The following is a 24,306-nucleotide window of genomic DNA, read 5'->3' on the forward strand; positions in this document are numbered from 1 at the left end:
CAGGAGGAGAAACGAGCTGCATATTCACAAACACTGTGACACATTCCTAAATCACCAGCAAGTCCTAAAACGCCAGCAAGTCCTAAAACGCCAATTATGACTTTTTTTAATATTACTACTTTATTCTTGTAGAATTACGACTTTTTTACTACTTTATTCTTGTAGAATTACGACTTTCTTCTCGTAATATTATGACTTTTTTAATATTACGACTTTATTCTCGTAGAATTTACTTTATTCTCATAATATTATGACTTTTTTTAATATTACGACTTTCTTCTCGTAATATTATGACTTTTTTTTAATATTACAACTTTATTCTCGTAGAATTGACTTTATTCTCATAATATTATGACTTTTTTTAATATTACGACTTTATTCTCGTAGAATTTACTTTATTCTCATAATATTATGACTTTTTTTAATATTACGACTTTATTCTCGTAGAATTTACTTTATTCTCATAATATTATGACTTCTTTTTAATATTACGACTTTCTTCTCGTAATATTATGACTTTTTTTTAATATTACAACTTTATTCTCGTAGAATTTACTTTATTCTCATAATATTATGACTTTTTTTAATATTACAACTTTATTCTCGTAGAATTTATTTTCTTCTCGTAATATTATGACTTTTTTTCTCGTAATATTACATGTTTTTCTCGTCACTTTGGTCCTAACACTCCACCGTAGAGACCTCAGTTTTCCCTACACAGCGAGTTTTATTTTGTAAAATGGTCGGAAGTTGTCTGTGTCGGGTGTGCGCGCTGACGGAGCGGGAAGCTGCGACAGGAAGTCGGACGTGCTCAGCTCGGCGCTCAGGCTCGGCGCTCAGGCTCGGCGCTCAGGCTCGGCGCTCAGGCTCGGCGCTCAGGCTCGGCGCTCAGGCTCGGCGCTCAGGCTCGGCGCTCAGGCTCGGCGCTCAGGCTCGGCGCTCAGGCTCGGCGCTCAGGCTCGGCGCTCAGGCTCGGCGCTCAGGCTCGGCGCTCAGGCTCGGCGCTCAGGCTCGGCGCTCAGGCTCGGTGCTCGGTGTATCCCTCCGCACATGGCAGCAGTCTGGAGTCTATGCCCGCGCGTGTCGCCGCCACCGCCGCCGCTGTCACTGCTGCTGCCGCTGTTGTGCTTCTGTGTCCAGGCCTGCGGCTCCACGGACCCCCGGTGAGACCCCGCTAACCGCCGCTAACCGCTGCTCTCTGAGTCTGACACGAGTCCACGCTTTAGTTTCCTCTTTTTCTTTTAAACTGTCGTCAAAGTTTTCCAGAGTTGATTCAAAGTTTGTTTCTGCTCATTTTTAACACGTGCTTTTGTGTTAGATGTGTCACAGTGAACGTGAGTTCTATCGAACATGCTAATATTCCTGTTGTTCTGGTCGAGCCACAATGAAATAGTTAAAATAGTTCGGTTTTAATGACACCTGACCACGCCCACTCCGAAAACACACGTTAGAGATGGTGGAAAAAAACAATTCTGTGGCCACGAATTAATAACGCGTGGCCACGAGGAATGTTAGTCACTGAGCGCGAGCAACTCCTGATGCGTTCAGCATACAATCTATGAAGAGGAAATATCAGCCTCCAAGGTGGAAATCATCAGTATTTATGTTCAAAGTTGTAGAACTTGTACACAAGTTTACCTGATTGGTTTTGATGTTTGGAAGAGAATGATTTGTGTGTTTTATAGAGTAGTCTTACGTGTCACTGTTTCTAAAACAGGGCTTTTTTCTGGACTACTTTAAAAAAAAGAAGTGAAAACTGAGAGTATACCCACTTCTCCAGGGACCACTACACCACTGGGCACCGATCCCGTGGGTGCTCTGGTGCTCTGGTCAAAAAAAAAAAAAAAAAAAACTAAGTAAATAAATAAAACGGCAACTTTAAAATCAACTGCACCTATCGGAATCACATTATCCAATGAAAAGTATTACGGCTCTGTGTGTATGGTGAATAAAAACGTGTAAGTCCCATCGTTGTGTGAGCATCAGTGCTTGTATCGCCGGTTCAGTGTCACAGCACCGTGTGTGTGTGTGTGTGTGTGTGTGTGTGTGTACACACACACACACACACACACACTAACTCACTGGCTGCCAGTCATTTTCAGAGCAGTGATTGAATTGACGTCAATGATTTCATCCGAAAAACGGTCATTAAAAACATTTGGGTTCATAACAAGTGTGTGTGTCCACAAGAGGGCGGTGTTGTATCGAACATACAAACTATCAGTTTGAATGTAAATGAAGACATTTGTAAAAGATGAATTATGACGTCATTAAAACCAGGAAATGTGGTTGTTTACAAAGTGTTTGTTTGTTTGTATAAGAAAACCACGTCAGACGTTCATGTTCAGGACAGGAAGTCACAGTTGGGGGTAAGTTCACTGTCATGTTAGCTTAGCTTACTTGAGCTCATGTGAGCTCACCTCACAGGTGGTAGTTTGGCTAACTTTAGCTCACGCTAGGTTACCTTTAGGGCTGCCACAAACGATTATTTCAATAATCGACTAGTCACTGATTATTTTTGCGATGAGTCGACTAATGGGATCATACTTAAATTGCAGCTTATCGCACCAGCATGCAGCTGCACTTATTGAACCATCATTAGCTTCCAGCTTGAAGTGTTTAAGGTATGTGCTAACTTAAAATAAATACAATTAAGCTGATATTTCATTCAGCTTTTAATGAACTTTGCATTTGTAGCAGCATTTCTGACATTTTTAATGTGATAAATAAAATAAAAAGAAGGCACAACTCTGGCCTTTAACATTTTTTTGCTGTAAATGTTTAGTGCATTGTGAAATGGAACCAAAAACTATGCATTACGAATATAAGTATTATAAAACATTAGCGTTATCACATTTCCTATTCAAACGTGACGTTACAGCAAACACATACCATATGTGTGCTAAGGCTAATGAAATCGTCATTGTTAATATTAATGTTTACAGCTATAAGTAAGTAGCTCACTGTTAACGTTCATTTTACCAGCTAACTAGCCAATTAGCTTACAGAGACTCTTCGTCAGATGCTCGTGCCTCGCTGTCGTACTGCCATGGAAGGCAAGTTCTGCCTTGCAGATTTTGCATTGCACATATATAGTATATATATAATAATAATGATGATGATGATGATGATGATAATAACAACTTAGATTTATAAAGCGCCTTTCACGAAACCCAAGGTGGCTGTACAGTTAAAAACATTATTCTCTTTTATTTTGGTAAAATGCTCCCAAACTTTTGAGCTCCGTTGCCGGCTAGCCATGATACTGACCCCGATTACAACTACTGTGCAAGTGTGTCAAGGACAGAAAGACAGACAAGACAGTGGAAGGTGCAGCGGCAGTTTACAGAGAAACACAAAGCTTCAAAAAATAAACAATTAAGTTGATTATTGAATTTGTCACCGACGAATTTGATAGTCGACGTAATTGTGACTAGTTGACTAGTCGTGGCAGCCCTAGTTAGCTTACAGGTGATAGTTTGGCTAACTTTAACTCATGCTAGGTTACCTTACAGGTGATAGTTTGGCTAACTTTAACTTTTGCTAGGTTACCTTACAGGTGGTAGTTTGGCTAACTTTAACTCATGCTAGGTTACCTTACAGGTGGTAGTTTGGCTTACTTTAACTAATGCTAGGTTACCTTACAGGTGATAGTTTGGCTAACTTTAACTCATGCTAGGTTACCTTACAGGTGATAGTTTGGCTAACTTTAACTTTTGCTAGGTTACCTTACAGGTGGTAGTTTGGCTAACTTTAACTCATGCTAGGTTACCTTACAGGTGGTAGTTTGGCTTACTTTAACTCATGCTAGGTTACCTTACAGGTGATAGTTTGGCTAACTTTAACTCATGCTAGGTTACCTTACAGGTGATGGTTTGGCTAAATTTAGCTTGTGCTAGGTTACCTTACTGCTGATAGTTTGGTGAACTTCCAGGTGATGGTTTGGCTAACTTTAGCTCATACTAGGTGAACTTACAGGTGATGGTTTGGCTAACTTTAACTCATACTAGGTGAACTTACAGGTGATGGTTTGGCTAACTTTAGCTCATACTAGGTTAACTTACAGGTGATAGTTTGGCTAACATCAGCTTGTGCTAGGTTACCTCATAGGTAGTGGTTTGGCTAACTTTAGCTCATGTCAAAGCCTTTTTGATGACCCGTCCTATATGTGTATATACCTGTATATGTATATGTATATATATATACATATATATGTACAATATGTATGTGTGTGTGTATATACATATATATATATATGTACATACATATACACATAGATATTTACACAGACACACAGAGGTTTTTTTTGGTCGTTGACCTTGTTTCAATTTTCCCTCTCTTCAGTGATTCCATGTACAAGGACGTTCTGCTGCCGTACGCCCACAGCTCCTCCCACTCTCACCGTCATGTCAGGGACTGTCAGCCCGTCGCTCACGGCAACGGCAGCCACGAGAGCTGGCCGTCCAGTCGCCACAGTGGACTTCCTGTCGCCGAGTCCATGATGTTTGTGACCGATGTTCCGAGCTCCAAGTACGTCGGCGGTCAGTAAAACCTCTCCTGATGACCTTTGACCTGTGTCGTTGATCCGTTTGTTGGTCTCATCCTAAAGTGCATCCCTGAATTATTTACTTTTTATTTTTATATAGAACTTCAAGAGGTTAATAATCCTGTTTGCACCTCAGTCTTTGATGAACCTGTTGATGTTAATAATTAATATAAAGTTATAACCTGGTTGACAGACATTGAAGTCACTGAACTCTGAAACCTTTATCATCAGCATTAGACTGAAAAGACGAGATAAAAATAAAGGTTCAGGAGTTCAGGGGGTTTTGCTTTGTCAGGTCATGTGAGGTGGTTTAACACAGTCATCGTGTTTCATGTGTTCATTTCACTTCTTGGGCAGAGGCAAGCTCGGTGAAAACATGGCTGCAACTGGAAACGGTCGAATAAAAGAGAGATTTAATAGAGAATAAAACGTGTTCATGTCTTTATCTCACTGTCAGACAGGAAACTGAAGTTTGTTAACCACTCACTCTCCCACACAGCGGTGTCTTTGAGGCCCTGCCCCACCAGAGGGCGCTGCTGTGCAGGGGAGGACTATAAGATTTTATTTTGTCCTGTGTCAAAAATGTCTTGCAGCACAAGTTAATAATAAATTCAACGTTTTCATTTGATGAACGCAGTTTCCTCTGTAGACTCATGGTGTAGTTGTATGTGAATGTTCAGGGACCCAGAGCGCTTCTCATTGGCTGATTTGAAGCAAGGGCGGCACTGGTTTGTGCACATGAAGGACCGCAGGCGTAATTCCTCTAAAAGAAGTGAATTATAGTGGAATTTCTGTAATGCGTAACTGGTGATAGTGTGTGTGTGTGTGTGTGTGTGCGTGCGTGTGTGGGTGTGGTTAAAATCACTGATTATTTTCTATGGACTTTGGTGTGGCGGAGTGAGTGGTTTACAGACTTCAGTTTACACAAGGAAAAGTCCGTGTAATTCTCAAATGTCTGTCTGTTTTGCATTTTAATATGTTAAACTGTCTGAAGAAATTAATTAACTGATGACTATAAATATGATGTTAAAGTTTCAGTAAACACTGTTATAATGAGGTGGTTAATGCATTTGTTTAAAACATTTGTCAGTCTCGTTATCAGACATTGCTTCTGTCCCTGAAGCAGCGACTCTGTGTCTCCGTCCACAGGTCACATGACGGTTGTCCTCGACCCGCTGAGGACGGTGTCGGTGCTGGAGCCGGGCGGGCCGGGCGGCTGTGGGATGAACCAGAGGGCAACGGTGGAGGAGATGGCCAAGGCGGCGGGCTGTCTGTTTGCGCAGAACGCCGGCTTCTTCCACACGGACACGGGCGAGTGTCTGGGCAACGTGGTGAGTGACGGCAGGATGGTGAAGGAGAGCGGTGGCGTCCAGAACGTCCAGTTTGGAATCAGGAGGGACGGCACGCTGGTGTTCGGGTAAGAGATTTGAGTTTGGAGCCGACACAACTCTGTTCAAGACTTCATTTATACAAAGTGAGACTAGAAAATATTCACATTTAAGATGCTGAAAAATGACAGAAAGTAGAAAATATTCACATTTAAGAAGCTGAAAAATGACAGAAAGTAGAAAATATTCACATTTAAGAAGCTGAAAAATGACAGAAAGTACAAAATATTCACATTTAAGAAGCTGAAAAATGACAGAAAGTAGAAAATATTCACATTTAAGAAGCTTAAAAATGACAGAAAGTAGAAAATATTCACATTTAAGAAGCTGAAAAATGACAAAGTAGAAAATATTCACATTTAAGAAGCTGAAATGGACAGAAAGTAGAAAACATTCACATTTAAAAAGCTGAAAAATGACAAAGTAGAAAATATTCACATTTAAGAAGCTGAAAAATGACAGAAAGTAGAAAATATTCACATTTAAGAAGCTGAAAAACGTCAGAAAGTAGAAAATATTCACATTTAAGAAGCTGAAAAACGTCAGAAAGTAGAAAATATTCACATTTAAGAAGCTGAAAAACGTCAGAAAGTAGAAAATATTCACATTTAAGAAGCTGAAAAATGAAAGAAAGTAGAAAATATTCACATTTAAGAAGCTTAAAAATGACAGAACGTAGAAAATATTCACATTTAAGAAGCTGAAAAATGACAGAAAGTAGAAAATATTCACATTTAAGAAGCTTAAAAATGACAGAAAGTAGAAAATATTCACATTTAAGAAGCTGAAAAATGACAGAAAGTAGAAAATATTCACATTTAAGAAGCTGAAATGGACAGAAAGTAGAAAACATTCACATTTAAAAAGCTGAAAAATGACAGAAAGTAGAAAATATTCACATTTAAGAAGCTGAAATGGACAGAAAGTAGAAAACATTCACATTTAAAAAGCTGAAAAATGACAAAGTAGAAAATATTCACATTTAAGAAGCTGAAAAATGACAGAAAGTAGAAAATATTCACATTTAAGAAGCTGAAAAACGTCAGAAAGTAGAAAATATTCACATTTAAGAAGCTGAAAAACGTCAGAAAGTAGAAAATATTCACATTTAAGAAGCTGAAAAATGACAGAAAGTAGAAAATATTCACATTTAAGAAGCTTAAAAATGACAGAACGTAGAAAATATTCACATTTAAGAAGCTGAAAAATGACAGAAAGTAGAAAATATTCACATTTAAGAAGCTGAAAAATGACAGAAAGTAGAAAATATTCACATTTAAGAAGCTGAAATGGACAGAAAGTAGAAAACATTCACATTTAAAAAGCTGAAAAATGACAAAGTAGAAAATATTCACATTTAAGAAGCTGAAAAATGACAGAAAGTAGAAAATATTCACATTTAAGAAGCTGAAAAACGTCAGAAAGTAGAAAATATTCACATTTAAGAAGCTGAAAAACGTCAGAAAGTAGAAAATATTCACATTTAAAAAGCTGAAAAATGACAGAAAGTAGAAAATATTCACATTTAAAAAGCTGAAAAATGACAGAAAGTAGAAAATATTCACATTTAAGAAGCTGAAAAATGACAGAAAGTAGAAAATATTCACATTTAAGAATCTAAAAACGTCAAAAAGTAGAAAATATTCACATTTAAGAATCTAAAAATGTCAGAAAGTAGAAAATATTTACATTTATGTAGTAAAATCTACATCAGTTTAAGTCTACGATATCTATCTCACTCTTCAGATAAAAGAGGAAACTGAAGTCTGTAAACCACTCACTCTCCCACACCAAAGTCCATAGAGAAAATCAGTGATTTTAACGTCACACACACAGGAGTATTTGATCCACTGCTGCCTCCATCACTAAGTTCTAATGTTATATTTTGTCAAATTTGGCATTTGGAGTTCTTTGTTCAGATTGATGTCAGTGACACAAAGTGACCACACGAGGAAGCAGAGGACCAGCAGCTCCTGTGTCCCCGCAGCTAAAATCCCTGATTTTAAAATAAAACAAGAACAAAACACAAATACAGGGGGAAGACACTACTATCTTGCATAAAGATGCCATTTTGTCCATCTCGCAGTACATAACTCTGATTTTATCCGTAGGCTGTTTCTTCAACAATATCTAGCCAGTAGCTCAGTCCAGGTGGTTCAGTTTTCAGCCAACTTCTTGTAATGGCTTTCTTAGCCGCAAGGTATAGAATCTTGAACAGATACATCAAGTTGAAGGGTCTTGAATCGTATCCTAGGCCTGGCACCCGCCCAGATAAACCTGGATATTAGCTTGTCCCATGCTGAGAATTGTGAATCTGGTACTTAAAAAAAAGGTACAACAACCTGGGTAAGAGATTCATCTTGATCACCTCAATTCTTGAGCTGAAATCCATCACTAACAATGACCACTTTGCTACATCTTTTTGAATTTTATCGTTGATTAGCCTGTAATTTGTCTCGTAAATTCTGTCATAATCCTGAGTTATTATCACTCCTCGGTATATTATTGACTTAGAATTCCAATTTAAATGATATCTCTTCCTGATGTCTTTATTTGGCTTGTAATTAAAGGATAAAACCTGAGTTTTTGACATATTCAATTTGTAACCCGACATCAATCCATATTCTTCCATTATCTTTAATAATATGGTAAACAGCCCGTGGCCAAGTGGAAAGGGAACTTGACTTGTAACCGGAAGGTACCCTGAGCAAGGTACCCAACTCCCAATGCTCCCCGGGCGCTACTCAGTGTGGCAGCCCACTGCTCCTAATTCTAGGATGGGTCAAATGCAGAGAATATCAGTCGCTCTGAGACTGAGAATAATTTCCCTAAGGTGATTAATAAAGTATCCAAAAAAAAAACAAAACGTAGTGTTTGGATCTTGAAGAAAGGTAATTATATCGTCAGCAAATAATCCTATTTTGTGTTCATCTCCTGCCATCGTGATTCCTGTCAACTTATCTTCTTGTCTGATTAGTTGAGCAAGTGGCTCTATGAAAATTGTGAAGAGGGCAGGACTAGCACAACAACCTTGTCGTGTCCCTCTGTACAGTTTAAAAGTGCCTGTCAGATGGTGGGTTGTTGTTTCTCTAGGTTTCCGATTCCTCCTCTAATTGATCATATTTTGATCTCCATATTTTCCTTAGGTGAGCTGTCCGTGATATTAGCTTCCCTCTCATAACTGCTTTGTTTGTGTCCCAAAGAATAGTTGGGTCGACTTGGTCGTCCTTATTATCATTTATACATTCACCAATTTCATTTTTAATTTCTTCCACTGTGGATTTATTATTCAAAATTCCTATATTCAGCCTCCATAGTGTATTTTGATGCATTTAAACATCCTTTAACTCTTCATTCCTCAGCCTGTACACGGAGCATATAGCCTAATATTAGCCAATACTAACCTGGTGTTCGACATATAAATGTGTGTGACGACACTGCAGGTGTGTTGTGAGGGTGGATGTGTTCCCTCCTTTGGCTCCTATAGCTTGGTGGCAGCGCCTGCACAGTGGACGGCCATCGCTTTACCGTCTGTGCCTCGTTTAAAGCCAAAATAGTTCCAAATGTGTCTTTTGGAGTTCAGTTTTTTGAGCAAAGTTAGCGGTGCCACTGACGCCGCCGCCGCCGCCGCCGCTGCCATGGTGAGTGTGTTGTCTCGTGTTTGTAACTGTAAGCTGTGCTCACGTCTGGGCCAGACAGAACTTTAGCTTGTTGTTTGTTTTGAAGCGGAGCTGTCTTCATGGAGAAACACACAAACAGCCAATCAGCTAACAGACGGGAGGCTATGTAGCGGAATCTAGTAATCCACGGTAGTACCGTCGTGTAGAATTTCTAGTATTGTGGGAACCGTTACGATTTGGCACCGTGGGTATCGTGCAACTCTAGAGATAAAGACAGAAAATGTCAGGATGAGTCTGGTCTCTTTGTCTCCTGTCTGTCCCTGCAGATATCTGTCAGAGGACGAGGTCATGGATCAGTCCAACCCGTTCGTCCAGCTGGTCAGTGGCGTGGTGTGGCTACTGAGGAACGGCGAGGTTTACATTAACCAGAGCCTGAAGAGCGAGTGTGACAAGACACAGGAGTCCGGTGAGTCCCCGACGTCCACGTGCTGCTCCAGTCAGAAAACTGGATCAGCTTCATACTGAGCTTCATGTTTGCCAAAGAAGCTGATTATGTGCGATATCTCCGTCGCCTGCAGGGGGAGCTGCAACTACCGCATTATTTTCAGCTTATTTTTCTTGCTTCTAGCTTAAACAATCGGAAATCATGTTTTAATCGTGAAAAACACCTCGCTGTTGTTTTCTCGCAGGTCAGTTACGCACGTTTGTGGACGTAGCGTCGGCGAGGTCGGCCGTGGGTCACGACGCCAACGGCAAACTGGTCCTGTTTCTCTGTGAGGGACAAACTGGAGTGAGAGGGTAAGACAAGAGACAGACGTTTAATATAAGAGGAAATCACTTCACAACATAAATACCATCATGTGTTTACGTTTAAGTTCAAATAAGACAATAATTAGTCCGACTAAACTCCAGTTTGTCTTAGTCAGACTAACATACCTGCATGTTTACACTAAGACCAACATGTGTCTGTGTGTGTGTCTGTGTGTGTGTGTGTGTGTGTGTGTGTGTGTGTGTGTCTGTCTGTCTGTCTGTCTGTCTGTGTGTGTGTGTGTCTGTCTGTGTGTGTGTGTGCGTGTGCAGGATGAATCTGTGGGAAGTGGCCGACTTCATGAAGAAGAACGGTGTCATCAACGCTGTTAACCTGGATGGAGGCGGTTCTTCCACCTTTGTGATGAACGGCTCTGTGGCAGGTTACCCCTCTGACCACTGGTGAGCTCATCCATCCCATCATCCATGACTGTCCACAAACATCATGCTGTGCTGCCTCGCCTCCACTCAGCATCCATCAGTGATTTGTCGACTTGACTTGACTTGACTGTACTTTACCATACCTTATTTTACTTTACCATAATTTATCTTACTTTACTTTACTTTACCTTACCTTACCTTACCTTACCTTACTTTACCTTACCTCACCTTACTTGACTTGACTTGACTACTTTACCATACCTTATTTTACTTTACCATAATTTATCTTACTTTACTTTACCTTACCTTACCTTACCTTACCTTACTTTACCTTACCTCACCTTACTTGACTTGACTTGACTGGACTTTACCTTACCTTATTTTACTTTACCATAATTTATCTTACTTTACTTTACTTTACCTTACCTTACCTTACCTTACTTTACCTTACCTCACCTTACTTGACTTGACTGTACTTTACCTTACCTTATTTTACTTTACCATAATTTATCTTACTTTACTTTACTTTACCTTACTTTACCTCACCTTACTTGACTGTACTTTACCATACCTTATTTTACTTTACCATAATTTATCTTACTTTACTTTACTTTACTTTACCTTACCTTACCTTACCTTACCTTACCTTACCTTACCTTACTTTACCTTACCTCACCTTACTTGACTTGACTTGACTGGACTTTACCTTACCTTATTTTACTTTACCATAATTTATCTTACTTTACTTTACCTTACCTTACCTTACTTTACCTTACCTCACCTTACTTGACTTGACTGTACTTTACCTTACCTTATTTTACTTTACCATAATTTATCTTACTTTACTTTACCTTACCTTACCTCACCTTACTTGACTTGACTGTACTTTACCATACCTTATTTTACTTTACCATAATTTATCTTACTTTACTTTACTTTACCTTACCTTACCTTACCTTACTTTACCTTACCTCACCTTACTTGACTTGACTGTACTTTACCTTACCTTATTTTACTTTACCATAATTTATCTTACTTTACTTTACCTTACCTTACCTTACCTTACCTTACCTTACTTAACTTACCTCACCTTACTTGACTTGACTGTACTTTACCTTACCTTATTTTACTTTACCATAATTTATCTTACTTTACTTTACCTTACCTTACCTTACTTTACTTTACTTTACCTTACCTTACCTTACTTTACCTTACCTTACTTTACTTTACCTTACCTTATCTTACCTGACTTGACTTGACTTAACCTGACCTGACTTTACTTTACTTTACTTTACATTACTTTACATTACTTTACATTACTTTACTTTACCTTACTTGACTTACTGCTCTGACGAGGTTCAGCTGAGCCGACACTAAAATGTGCTGTAATGACTCCGCCCACTTTGAGGAGGAGCTACAGTAATAGAAAACCACACCAAACCGTGTAGAGTGGAGCCGATCATGGCATCATTTAGGGCCAGAAATTTTCATTAAGCTTAATGTTCACCCGTAAATGGGGGTGGAGTCTGGGTTGAGGACACTCCCCTTAGATGTGACGGTGAATGACGTCCACAGCAGGATTTCTGTGTTGAGGTGTGTGTGGACGCAGCCTCAGGTCTCCTCGCCCCCTCTCCTTGTCTCGCAGTATACCAGACAGCAGGTGGCGCTGTGGCAGGCGCGTGTCCACCGTCCTATGTGTCCACCCACGGCGCTGCCAGCCTCCGGACTGCGGTGGACACGGGGACTGCGAGGACGGACGGTGCGTGTGCCGGCACGGCTGGCAGGGAGACGCCTGCGACGCTCTGCTGTGTCAGAAGTCCGACTGCGGCGACCGCGGTGTCTGCACCGCAGGTACGTGTGTGATAGACCTGCTCCTGGTTCTGGTTCCGGTGAGTCCAGAGAAACAACCTGTGTGCAGACTCCACTAATGACGTGTGTGTGTGTGTGTGTGTGTGTGTGTGTGTAGATGGATGTTTGTGTGACGCAGGATGGCGAGGGAGGAACTGCAGCCAAGGTAAAACAACAATAATCATAATGAATCCTGAAGACTTTGATCTGTTTCCTGGTGTGTTTATGGGATGTCGGTAGTTGTTGTTGATGAATATAAAAATCAAACCTCGTCATTATTTTGAAGAATGTCTCCCCGGTTTCTACGGCGACGGCTGTAACCAGACCTGCGTCTGTGCTAACGGCGGCTCATGCGAGCCCGTACACGGACGCTGCTCCTGCCGTCCTGGTTTCCATGGCGACGCCTGTGAAGAAGGTAGGGCCATGTTTGGGAGAAGAGTCAAAAATGTGGTCCTATTTCTGCCATTATGTCAAACATGTCCTCCACTGTTGAACAGAGTGTCCTCTGGGTTTCTTCGGAGCGTCCTGCGCACAGCGGTGTCGCTGTGACGACCAGTGTCTGTGTGAGCCGCAGACGGGAAGCTGCAACGCCACGCTGCCACAGGTCAACAACACCTTACACAGAGGTAAACACATGTACACAACACTCACACACACACTTCTTTTAACCCTCTCATCACCTTCATGAGGATTTATTTACAATTTCTGTCAGTGACACACACACACACACACACACACACACACACAGGAGTTGTTGATCCACTGCTGCCTCCATCACTAAGTTCTAATGTCTTATTATGTAAAATTTGGTTTTTAAAATATTTAATTTAGACTTACTTCAGTGACACAAAGTGACCACACGAGGCCGCAGAGGACCAGCAGCTAAAATCACTGGTTTTCTCTCTGGACTTTGGTGTGAGAGAGTGAGTGGCTATCATAGACTTAAACATCACTTTTATTTTTGCTTTATGTCTCAGGCTTGTTCTGACATGTTCTGTGTGTGTGTGTGTGTGTGTGTGTGTGTGTGTGGGGGGGGGGGTGCTCTATGTCTTCAAACACAGGTCATGACTCGCACACTATTTAGACCTTTACTGTGAAATTAGGACTTTTATTTTTATGTCAGATAAACAGTGACTGTGTTTTTGTATTTCTCCTTTCTCCTCTTCCTCTTTCTTGTCCTCCTCCTTTCTTCTCCTCTTCCTCTTTCTTCTCCTCCTCCTGCTCCTGCTCCTCACAGCTGAACAGTGTGTGGTCAGACACATCATCAGGACGTGGAGACGAGAGGAGCAGCGTTATCTGACTGAGTGAGTCATGTGACTTTCACTGAGTTATCGTTTTGAAAAAGATTTTGTTATTTTGTTAAACGTGTCTTTAGATAAATAATAAATAAATAAAAGGTTTTTAGTTTCCTTGTAAACGTGTCTTTAGATAAATCATAAATAAATAAATAAAAGTTATTTAGTTTCCTTGTAAACGTGTCTTTAGATAAATAATAAATAAATAAAATAAATAAATAAAAGTTATTTAGTTTCCTTGTAAATGTGTCTTTAGATAAATAATAAATAAATAAAAGTTATTTAGTTTCCTTGTAAACATGTCTTCAGATAAATAATAAATACAAATTATTTAGTTTCCTTGTAAACGTGTCTTTAGATAAATAATAAATAAATAAAATAAATAAAAGGTTTTTAGTTTCCTTGTAAACGTGTCTTTAGATAAATAATAAATAAATAAAAGTTATTTAGTTTCCTTGTAAATGTGTCTTTAGATAAATAATAAATAAATAAAAGTTATTTAGTTTCCTTGTAAACATGTCTTCAGATAAATAATAAATACAAATTATTTAGTTTCCTTGTAAACATGTCTTCAGATAAATAATAAATAAATACAAATTAAGTTTCCTTGTAATCGTGTCTTTAGATAAATAATAAATGAATAAATTAAAGGTTTTTAGTTTCCTTGTAAACGTGTCTTTAGATAAATAATAAATAAATAAAATAAATAAATAAAAGTTATTTAGTTTCCTTGTAAACGTGTCTTTAGATAAATAATAAATAAATAAAATAAATAAATAAAAGTTATTTAGTTTCCTTGTAAATGTGTCTTTAGATAAATAATAAATAAATAAAAGTTATTTAGTTTCCTTGTAAACATGTCTTCAGATAAATAATAAATAAATAAATACAAATTAAGTTTCCTTGTAAGCATGTCTTTAGATAAATAATAAATAAATAAAAGTTATTTAGTTTCCTTGTAAACGTGTCCTTAGATAAATAATAAATAAATAAAAGTTATTTAGTTTCCTTGTAAATGTGTCTTTAGATAAATAATAAATAAATAAATAAATAAAAGTTATTTAGTTTCCTTGTAAATGTGTCTTTAGATAAATAATAAATAAATAAATAAAAGTTATTTAGTTTCCTTGTAAATGTGTCTTTAGATAAATAATAAATAAATAAAAGTTATTTAGTTTCCTTGTAAACATGTCTTCAGATAAATAATAAATAAATAAATACAAATTATTTAGTTTCCTTGTAAACGTGTCTTTAGATAAATAATAGATAAATAAATAAATGTTATTTAGTGTCCTTGTAAACGTGTCTTTAGATAAATAATAAATAAATAACTAAGTTATTAAGTTTCCTTGTAAATGTGTCTTTAGATAAATAATAAATAAATAAATGTTATTTAGTGTCCTTGTAAACGTGTCTTTAGATAAATAATAAATAAATAACTAAGTTATTAAGTTTCCTTGTAAACATGTCTTCAGATAAATAATAAATAAATAAATACAAATTATTTAGTTTCCTTGTAAACGTGTCTTTAGATAAATAATAAATAAATAACTAAGTTATTAAGTTTCCTTGTAAATGTGTCTTTAGATAAATAATAAATAAATAAAAGTTATTAAGTTTCCTTGTAAATGTGTCTTTAGATAAATAATAAATAAATAAAAGTTATTTAGTTTCCTTGTAAATGTGTCTTTAGATAAATAATAAATAAATAAATGTTATTTAGTGTCCTTGTAAACGTGTCTTTAGATAAATAAAATAAATAAATAAATAAAAGTTATTAAGTTTCCTTGTAAAGGGGTCTTTAGATAAATAATAAATAAATAAAATAAATAAATAAAAGTTATTTAGTTTCCTTGTAAACGTGTCTTTAGATAAATAAAATAAATAAATAAAAGTTATTTAGTGTCCTTGTAAACATGTCTTCAGATAAATAATAAATAAATAAATACAAATTATTTAGTTTCCTTGTAAACGTGTCTTTAGATAAATAATAGATAAATAAATAAATGTTATTTAGTTTCCTTGTAAACGTGTCTTTAGATAAATAATAGATAAATAAAATAAATAAATAAAAGTTATTAAGTTTCCTTGTAAAGGGGTCTTTAGATAGATAATAAATAAATAAAAGTTATTTAGTTTCCTTGTAAACGTGTCTTTAGATAAATAAAATAAATAAATAAAGTTATTTAGTTTCCTTGTAAATGTGTCTTTAGATAAATAATAGATAAATAAAATAAATAAATAAAAGTTATTAAGTTTCCTTGTAAAGGGGTCTTTAGATAAATAATAAATAAATAAAATAAATAAATAAAAGTTATTTAGTTTCCTTGTAAACGTGTCTTTAGATAAATAATAGATAAATAAAGTTATTTAGTTTCCTTGTAAACGTGTCTTTAGATAAATAATAAATAAATAAAGGTTATTTAGTTTCCTTGTAAATGTGTCTTTAGATAAATAATAAATAAATAAAAGTTATTTAGTTTCCTTGTAAACATGTCTTCAGATAAATAATAAATAAATACAAATTATTTAGTTTTGCTTGTAAACGTGTCTTTAGATAAATAATAAATAATAGATAAATAAAATAACTAAATAAAAGTTATTTAGTTTCCTTGTAAACGTGTCTTTAGATAAATAATAAATAATAGATAGACGTTTCCTTGTAAACGTGTCTTTAGATAAATAATAGATAGATAATTAAAATAAATAAATAAAAGTTATTTAGTGTCTTCAGAGGGCTCACAGTGCCCTCTGCTGGACTACAAGTGAACTACTACTACGACACATGTTGAGGATTATTAAACTCTGACTGCAGGTGTGACATCATCACTCACACCTCTCTAATGCTCCGCCCCTCTCTCTCAGGCGCTCGTGGGTCATCATCACTGTGACGTTGGCATCTCTGTTGTCCGTCAGTCTGCTCATTCACTTCGTCCACGCCTGCCGTCGTCTGACGGCCGCTCGCCTCCCCGAGCGTCGAGATTACTCCTACGTCCCACTGAGCGACATTGGCGACGCTGCCGCCGCACGTGCCGACGCCAGGGATTCTGGGAAAGGAGATTTTGCGTTGGACGACTCAGACTCGCAGGATGATGTCTGGTCTCCGTCCGGCACCGTGATCAGCTGACTGAAGACTTTCAGACGTCCAGCAGAGGGCGCCGTCGTCCGGGGTCTTCTGAGCTCGACCAGAGTGGATCACCATGGTAACGTCTCCGGGTGTGGACCTTGCATCGCGTTCAGAGTCAAACTCAAACGCGATGTTTATCCGTCGCTCGTGCGTAATATGAAAATAATCCTGATCAAAACACTGCGGCTAGGCTAACCACGCTAACCAGAGACTGAGACTTTTGACCTTTGAGCGAGTAGCAGAGTAAGAACACACACACTGTCAGCTAGCATTTCTTGCTAACCTGAAGCTAACTTTGGTTTAACAGAAATGTTGTTGATATTTGTTACAGACAGATTTAAAACATAACATAATAATCATTAAAGCTACAGTAGCTACACAGTCAATGTGTGGGCTGCTAGCATGTGACTGTGCTAGCAATTCTAACTAGCTGCTAACAATGGCTGTTCCTTATCTTTTACAGTCGTTCTGTGGCCTGCTAACAATATCACACAGCTATGCTAGCTATGCTAGCCATGCTAACCAGAGTACATTCACTGTCACAGGCACAAGCCATACTCGGCAGCTAGTAGCAGCTAGCATCTCATGCTAATCTTAAAGTAACCGTTGGTGTTTCAGATTCACAGCTGCGACAAATGTTTCTTTTATTTAATCAAAGTTTATGTTTGATAATTAATTTCTTCTTTTAACAGATTAGTAATCTGGCGGGATTGAAATCACAGGGATTAAAACACTACCGTTAGTACGTGAGGATTTTTTGGTGCCTTCACTTTGAGCGCCCCCTTCTGTCGTCTTCACAACATTGCGAGTGGAAAGTTTTTGAAAGCATAAGAAAGCTTAATAAGATTCGCAAATGATTTCATTTGTCTCAGGGTTAGTTTTTCTGACGTCGTCGTTCCGGACTCCAAGGGTCACGTGTTCCCGTCCTGTTGAAGTGTGACCGTCGTGTGACCGCCCTCGTCGTCGTGTGACCGTCTGTGACCGCCCTGTCGTCGTGTGACCGTTATCGCCGTCGTGTGACCGTACTGTCGACGTGTGACCGTCCTGTCGTCGTGTGACCGTCTGTGACCGTCCTGTCGTCGTGTGACCGTCTGTGACCGTCCTGTCGTCGTGTGACTGTCATCGCCGTCGCGTGACCGTACCATCGTCGTGTGACCGTCTGTGACCGTACCATCGTCGTGTGACCGTACCGCCGTCGTGTGACCGTCTGTGACCGTACCATCGTCGTGTGACCGTACCGCCGTCGTGTGACCGTTTGTGACCGTACCATCGTCGTGTGACCGTCTGTGACCGTACCGCCGTCGTGTGACCGTCTGTGACCGTACCATCGTCGTGTGACCGTACCGCCGTCGTGTGACCGTCTGTGACCGCCCTGTCGTCGTGTGACCGTTATCGCCGTCGTGTGACCGTACTGTCGACGTGTGACCGTCTGTGACCGTACCATCGTCGTGTGACCGTACCGCCGTCGTTTGACCGTCTGTGACCGTCCTGTCGTTGTGTGACCGTTATCGCCGTCGTGTGACCGTTATCGCCATCGTGTGACCGTCCTGTCGTCGTGTGACCGTCCTGTCGTCGTGTGACCGTCCTGTCGTCGTGTGACTGTCCTGTGGTCGTGTGACTCCGCCTCTCGCCATGTGTCAGCTGAGAGTGGCACAGCGCCCCCTGTGACCGTCATGTGGAGGATAAAGAGGTATAAGATGGATGTTTACCTAAGAGCAGAGAAATAGAGCTGTGCACTCGTATACTTGTCATTACGGTAGAACCTCAGGACTTCAGAGGAACAAGCGTCCAATCACAGACGTCAGCGTCTGTTAAATAACTGTCAAACATGGAAAGTGAACATTATCTTGGAAAAAGATATTCAATTCTACAACCGTTACCACCATGAACCACAGGTGGCGCCACGTGAACCACGACTGATGTCGCGTTCCATTTGTAGTCAGAACATTTGTACGCCTGCGTCCACACAAACTCTGGAACTTTTACTGTAAATTGAAATTCTGTGCACACATCGTACGTTTAAGTCTGAACCGTCGACGTGTTGCTGAGATGTTTGAGTGAGGGAAACATTCCATGACATACATTTACAACTACAACTGCAGCGTGGTGAAAACTTCAGGAAAAATGTTTTCCTCATCATTTCTTTTGTAAAAATCATCAAGCAGGTTTTTGTCACTTTCAACAAATAAAGAAAAACATCAGGTTTCTTTTACTTGTTCCTTTACGTGTGTGTGTGTGTGTGTGTGTGTGTGTGACACACACAGATCATAAACATTAGTGATGTTATGTAAGAGTGACTGGATGAATGTCACAGTCACACTGTGTTCACAAACAAACAAACATGGTACGATGGTGTGTAACGAGGCTGCTGGTCCTCTGCTGCCTCGTGTGGTCACTTTGTGTCACTGACGTAAGTGTACATCAACAACTCCTGTGTGTGTGTGTGTGTGTCTCTCACTGGTTTTCTCTGTGGACTTTGGTGTGGGAGAGTGAGTGCTTTACAAACTTCTTAAAGATATCACAGACTTTTGTTAAGCAGCTAAACTCAGTCTGTGTTTTTCCTTGTGTCTCTGCTGGCGGCCATGTTGTCCATGCTGTGATGTAACTGTGGACGTCTTATCAGTGTTGTGATGTGAGTCAAGCACAGGTATGACCTTGTTATTCCACAGTGGAAAAATGTAGGGTAACGTGTCGTCCTCCTGTCCCACTTCTGCTCTGTGTGTGCGTGTGTGTGCGTGCTCTTTGTCATAAACACTGACCTTATCAGGACCAGTAGTCCTCATGGAGATCAAAAACCTGGTCCTAATGAGGCAGTTACTGGAACTGGTTAAGTTTAATAATAAGATTTGAGTTGTGGTTAGGTTATGTCTAGGTTAGTCATTAACTGGTTATGGTTAAGGTAAGTTTAGTGTGTTTAAATGAGTCCAAGTCGATGCAGAAAATATTCACATTAAAGAAGCTGAAAAATTAGAGAAAGTAGAAAATATTCACATTTAAGAAGCTAAAAAATGACAGAAAGAAGAAAATATTTACATTTAAGAATCTGAAAAATGACAGAAAGTAGAACATTTTCACATTTAAGAAGCTGAAAAATGACACAAAGTAGAAAATATTCACATTTAAGAAGCTGAAAATCACAGAAAGTAGAAAATACTCACATTTAAGACACTGTAAAATGACACAAAGTAGAAAATACTCACATTTAAGAAGCTGAAAAATGACAAAGTAGAAAATATTCACATTTAAGAAGCAAAAAAATGTCAGAAAGTAGAAAATATTCACATTTAAGAAGCAAGAAAATGTCAGAAAGTAGAAAATATTCACATTTAAGAAGCTAAAAAATGTCAGAAAGTAGAAAATATTCACATTAAAGAAGCTGAAAAATTAGAGAAAGTAGAAAATATTCACATTTAAGAAGCTAAAAAATGACAGAAAGAAGAAAATATTTACATTTAAGAAGCTGAAAAATGACAGAAAGTAGAACATTTTCACATTTAAGAAGCTGAAAAATGACACAAAGTAGAAAATATTCACATTTAAGAAGCTGAAAATCACAGAAAGTAGAAAATATTCACATTTAAGACGCTGTAAAATGACACAAAGTAGAAAATACTCACATTTAAGAAGCTGAAAAATGACAAAGTAGAAAATATTCACATTTAAGAAGCAAAAAAATGTCAGAAAGTAGAAAATATTCACATTTAAGAAGCAAAAAAATGTCAGAAAGTAGAAAATATTCACATTTAAGAAGCTAAAAAATGTCAGAAAGTAGAAAATATTCACATTTAAGAAGCTGAAAAATGACAGAAAGTAGAAAATATTCACATTTAAGAAGCTGAAAATCACAGAAAGTATAAAATATTCACACTTAAGCTAAAAAATGACAGAAAGTAGAAAATATTCACATTTAAGAAGCTGAAAAATGACACAAAGTAGAAAATACTCACATTTAAGAAGCTGAAAAATTACAAAGTAGAAAATATTCACATTTAAGAAGCTGAAAAATGTCAGAAAGTAGAAAATTCACATTTAAGAAGCTGAAAAATGACTGAAAGTAGAAAATATTCACATTTAAGAAGCTGAAAATGACAGAAAGTAGAAAATATTCACATTTAAGAAGCTGAAAAATGACAGAAAGTAGAAAATATTCACATTTAAGAAGCTGAAAATGACAGAAAGTAGAAAATATTCACATTTAAGAAGCTGAAAAATGACAAAGTAGAAAATAATCACATTTAAGAAGCTGAAAAATGACAGAAAGTAGAAAATATTCACATTTAAGAAGCTGAAAAATGACAGAAAGTAGAAAATACTCACATTTAAGAAGCTAAAAAATGTCAGAAAGTAGAAAATATTCACATTAAAGAAGCTGAAAAATTAGAGAAAGTAGAAAATACTCACATTTAAGAAGCTAAAAAATGTCAGAAAGTAGAAAATATTCACATTAAAGAAGCTGAAAAATTAGAGAAAGTAGAAAATATTCACATTTAAGAAGCTAAAAAATGACAGAAAGAAGAAAATATTTACATTTAAGAAGCTGAAAAATGACAGAAAGTAGAACATTTTCACATTTAAGAAGCTGAAAAATGACACAAAGTAGAAAATATTCACATTTAAGAAGCTGAAAATCACAGAAAGTAGAAAATATTCACATTTAAGACGCTGTAAAATGACACAAAGTAGAAAATACTCACATTTAAGAAGCTGAAAAATGACAAAGTAGAAAATATTCACATTTAAGAAGCAAAAAAATGTCAGAAAGTAGAAAATATTCACATTTAAGAAGCAAAAAAATGTCAGAAAGTAGAAAATATTCACATTTAAGAAGCTAAAAAATGTCAGAAAGTAGAAAATATTCACATTTAAGAAGCTGAAAAATGACAGAAAGTAGAAAATATTCACATTTAAGAAGCTGAAAATCACAGAAAGTATAAAATATTCACACTTAAGCTAAAAAATGACAGAAAGTAGAAAATATTCACATTTAAGAAGCTGAAAAATGACACAAAGTAGAAAATACTCACATTTAAGAAGCTGAAAAATTACAAAGTAGAAAATATTCACATTTAAGAAGCTGAAAAATGTCAGAAAGTAGAAAATTCACATTTAAGAAGCTGAAAAATGACTGAAAGTAGAAAATATTCACATTTAAGAAGCTGAAAATGACAGAAAGTAGAAAATATTCACATTTAAGAAGCTGAAAAATGACAGAAAGTAGAAAATATTCACATTTAAGAAGCTGAAAAATGACAGAAAGTAGAAAATACTCACATTTAAGAAGCTGAAAAATGACACAAAGTAGAAAATATTCACATTTAAGAAGCTGAAAATGACAGAAAGTAGAAAATATTCACATTTAAGAAGCTGAAAAATGACAGAAAGTAGAAAATATTCACATTTAAGAAGCTGAAAATGACAGAAAGTAGAAAATTCACATTTAAGAAGCTGAAAAATGACAAAGTAGAAAATATTCACATTTAAGAAGCAAAAAAATGTCAGAAAGTAGAAAATATTCACATTTAAGAAGCAAAAAAGTGTCAGAAAGTAGAAAATATTCACATTTAAGAAGCTAAAAATGTCAGAAAGTAGAAAATATTCACATTTAAGAAGCTGAAAAATGACAAAGTAGAAAATATTCACATTTAAGAAGCTGAAAATCACAGAAAGTAGAAAATATTCACACTTAAGCTAAAAAATGACAGAAAGTAGAAAATATTCACATTTAAGAAGCTGAAAAATGACACAAAGTAGAAAATACTCACATTTAAGAAGCTGAAAAATGACAAAGTAGAAAATATTCACATTTTAGAAGCTGAAAAATGACTGAAAGTAGAAAATATTCACATTTAAGAAGCTGAAAATGACAGAAAGTAGAAAATATTCACATTTAAGAAGCTGAAAAATGACAGAAAGTAGAAAATATTCACATTTAAGAAGCTGAAAATGACAGAAAGTAGAAAATATTCACATTTAAGAAGCTGAAAAATGACAAAGTAGAAAATACTCACATTTAAGAAGCTGAACAATTACAGAAAGTAGAAAATATTCACATTTAAGAAGCTGAAAAATGACAGAAAGTAGAAAATACTCACATTTAAGAAGCTGAAAAATGACACAAAGTAGAAAATATTCACATTTAAGAAGCTGAAAATCACAGAAAGTAGAAAATATTCACACTTAAGCTAAAAAATGACAGAAAGTAGAAAATATTCACATTTAAGACGCTGTAAAATGACACAAAGTAGAAAATACTCACATTTAAGAAGCTGAAAAATTACAAAGTAGAAAATATTCACATTTAAGAAGCTGAAAAATGTCAGAAAGTAGAAAATTCACATTTAAGAAGCTGAAAAATGACTGAAAGTAGAAAATATTCACATTTAAGAAGCTGAAAATGACAGAAAGTAGAAAATATTCACATTTAAGAAGCTGAAAAATGACAGAAAGTAGAAAATATTCACATTTAAGAAGCTGAAAAATGACACAAAGTAGAAAATATTCACATTTAAGAAGCTGAAAAATTACAGAAAGTAGAAAATACTCACATTTAAGAAGCTGAAAAATGACACAAAGTAGAAAATATTCACATTTAAGAAGCTGAAAAATGACACAAAGTAGAAAATATTCACATTTAAGAAGCTGAAAATCACAGATAGTAGAAAATATTCACATTTAAGAAGCTGAAAAATGACACAAAGTAGAAAATATTCACATTTAAGAAGTTGAAAAATGAGAGAAAGTAGAAAATATTCACATTTAAGAAGCTGAAAAATGACAGAAAGTAGAAAATATTCACATTTAAGAAACTGAAAATCACAGAAAGTAGAAAATATTCACATTTAAGAAGCTGAAAAATGTCAGAAAGTAGAAAATATTCACATTTAAGAAGCTGAAAAATGACAGAAAGTAGAAAATATTCACATTTAAGACGGTGAAAAATGACAGAAAGTAGAAAATATTCACATTTAAGAAGCTGAAAAATGAGAGAAAGTAGAAAATGTTCACACTTAAGAAGCTGAAACTTTCTCTTTCATTATAATTATTAAATTATTACAAAACACTAAAGTGTAGACGAACTAGCCATTATAATATATATGTATATATTTATGTATAGTTCCGCGTATTTCTGTATTTCTCGGGTATTTTGGGCTCGCGCTCTGCCCTGTCATGCCCTTAAAGACACCGGGGGGGGGGGGGGCTGCAAGTCACGTGGGTTAGTGACAGGCTGCCCCGCGCCACCCGATTGGCCCGGTGCATCAGGCTCCGCCCCTCGCGGTCAGGCTGCCTCTGGCTG

The 24,306-nt window shown here is 36.8% G+C and overlaps 1 protein-coding gene across 3 annotated transcripts; it reads left to right on the forward strand.

The window, feature by feature from the left end:
- The first annotated feature begins 989 nt into the window (after positions 1 to 989).
- nagpa (N-acetylglucosamine-1-phosphodiester alpha-N-acetylglucosaminidase) lies at positions 990 to 19,224 on the forward strand. 3 transcript variants are annotated; one of them, XM_058648018.1, is made up of 13 exons: positions 990 to 1,163; positions 2,322 to 2,369; positions 4,345 to 4,541; positions 5,696 to 5,963; positions 9,881 to 10,020; positions 10,244 to 10,352; positions 10,635 to 10,763; positions 12,388 to 12,593; positions 12,709 to 12,756; positions 12,877 to 13,005; positions 13,088 to 13,216; positions 13,828 to 13,894; positions 16,751 to 19,224. In XM_058648018.1, exons 1-13 carry the CDS (start codon positions 1,051 to 1,053, stop codon positions 17,010 to 17,012), a joined length of 1,845 nt encoding a protein of 614 aa, XP_058504001.1. In that variant the 5' UTR covers positions 990 to 1,050; the 3' UTR covers positions 17,013 to 19,224. The 3 variants fall into 3 exon arrangements, with proteins under 3 accessions (XP_058504001.1, XP_058504002.1, XP_058504003.1); XM_058648019.1 differs by lacking the exon at positions 2,322 to 2,369; XM_058648020.1 differs by lacking the exons at positions 990 to 1,163; positions 2,322 to 2,369 and having other exon boundaries at positions 4,385 to 4,530.
- Positions 19,225 to 24,306: the final 5,082 nt, after the last annotated feature.

The sequence above is a fragment of the Solea solea genome, chromosome 13 (genome assembly GCF_958295425.1).
Source record: "Solea solea chromosome 13, fSolSol10.1, whole genome shotgun sequence".
Lineage (NCBI taxonomy): Eukaryota > Metazoa > Chordata > Actinopteri > Pleuronectiformes > Soleidae > Solea > Solea solea.

Excerpts from the sequence above, each read along its gene's own strand:
- nagpa (XM_058648018.1), top strand. The coding sequence starts at position 1,051 with ATGGCAGCAGTCTGGAGTCTATGCCCGCGCGTGTCGCCGCCACCGCCG. Across the intron at positions 2,370-4,344 it reads ACAGGAAGTCACAGTTGGGG|TGATTCCATGTACAAGGACG; the intron begins GTAAGTTCACTG and ends CCCTCTCTTCAG. Across the intron at positions 13,217-13,827 it reads CAACAACACCTTACACAGAG|CTGAACAGTGTGTGGTCAGA; the intron begins GTAAACACATGT and ends TGCTCCTCACAG.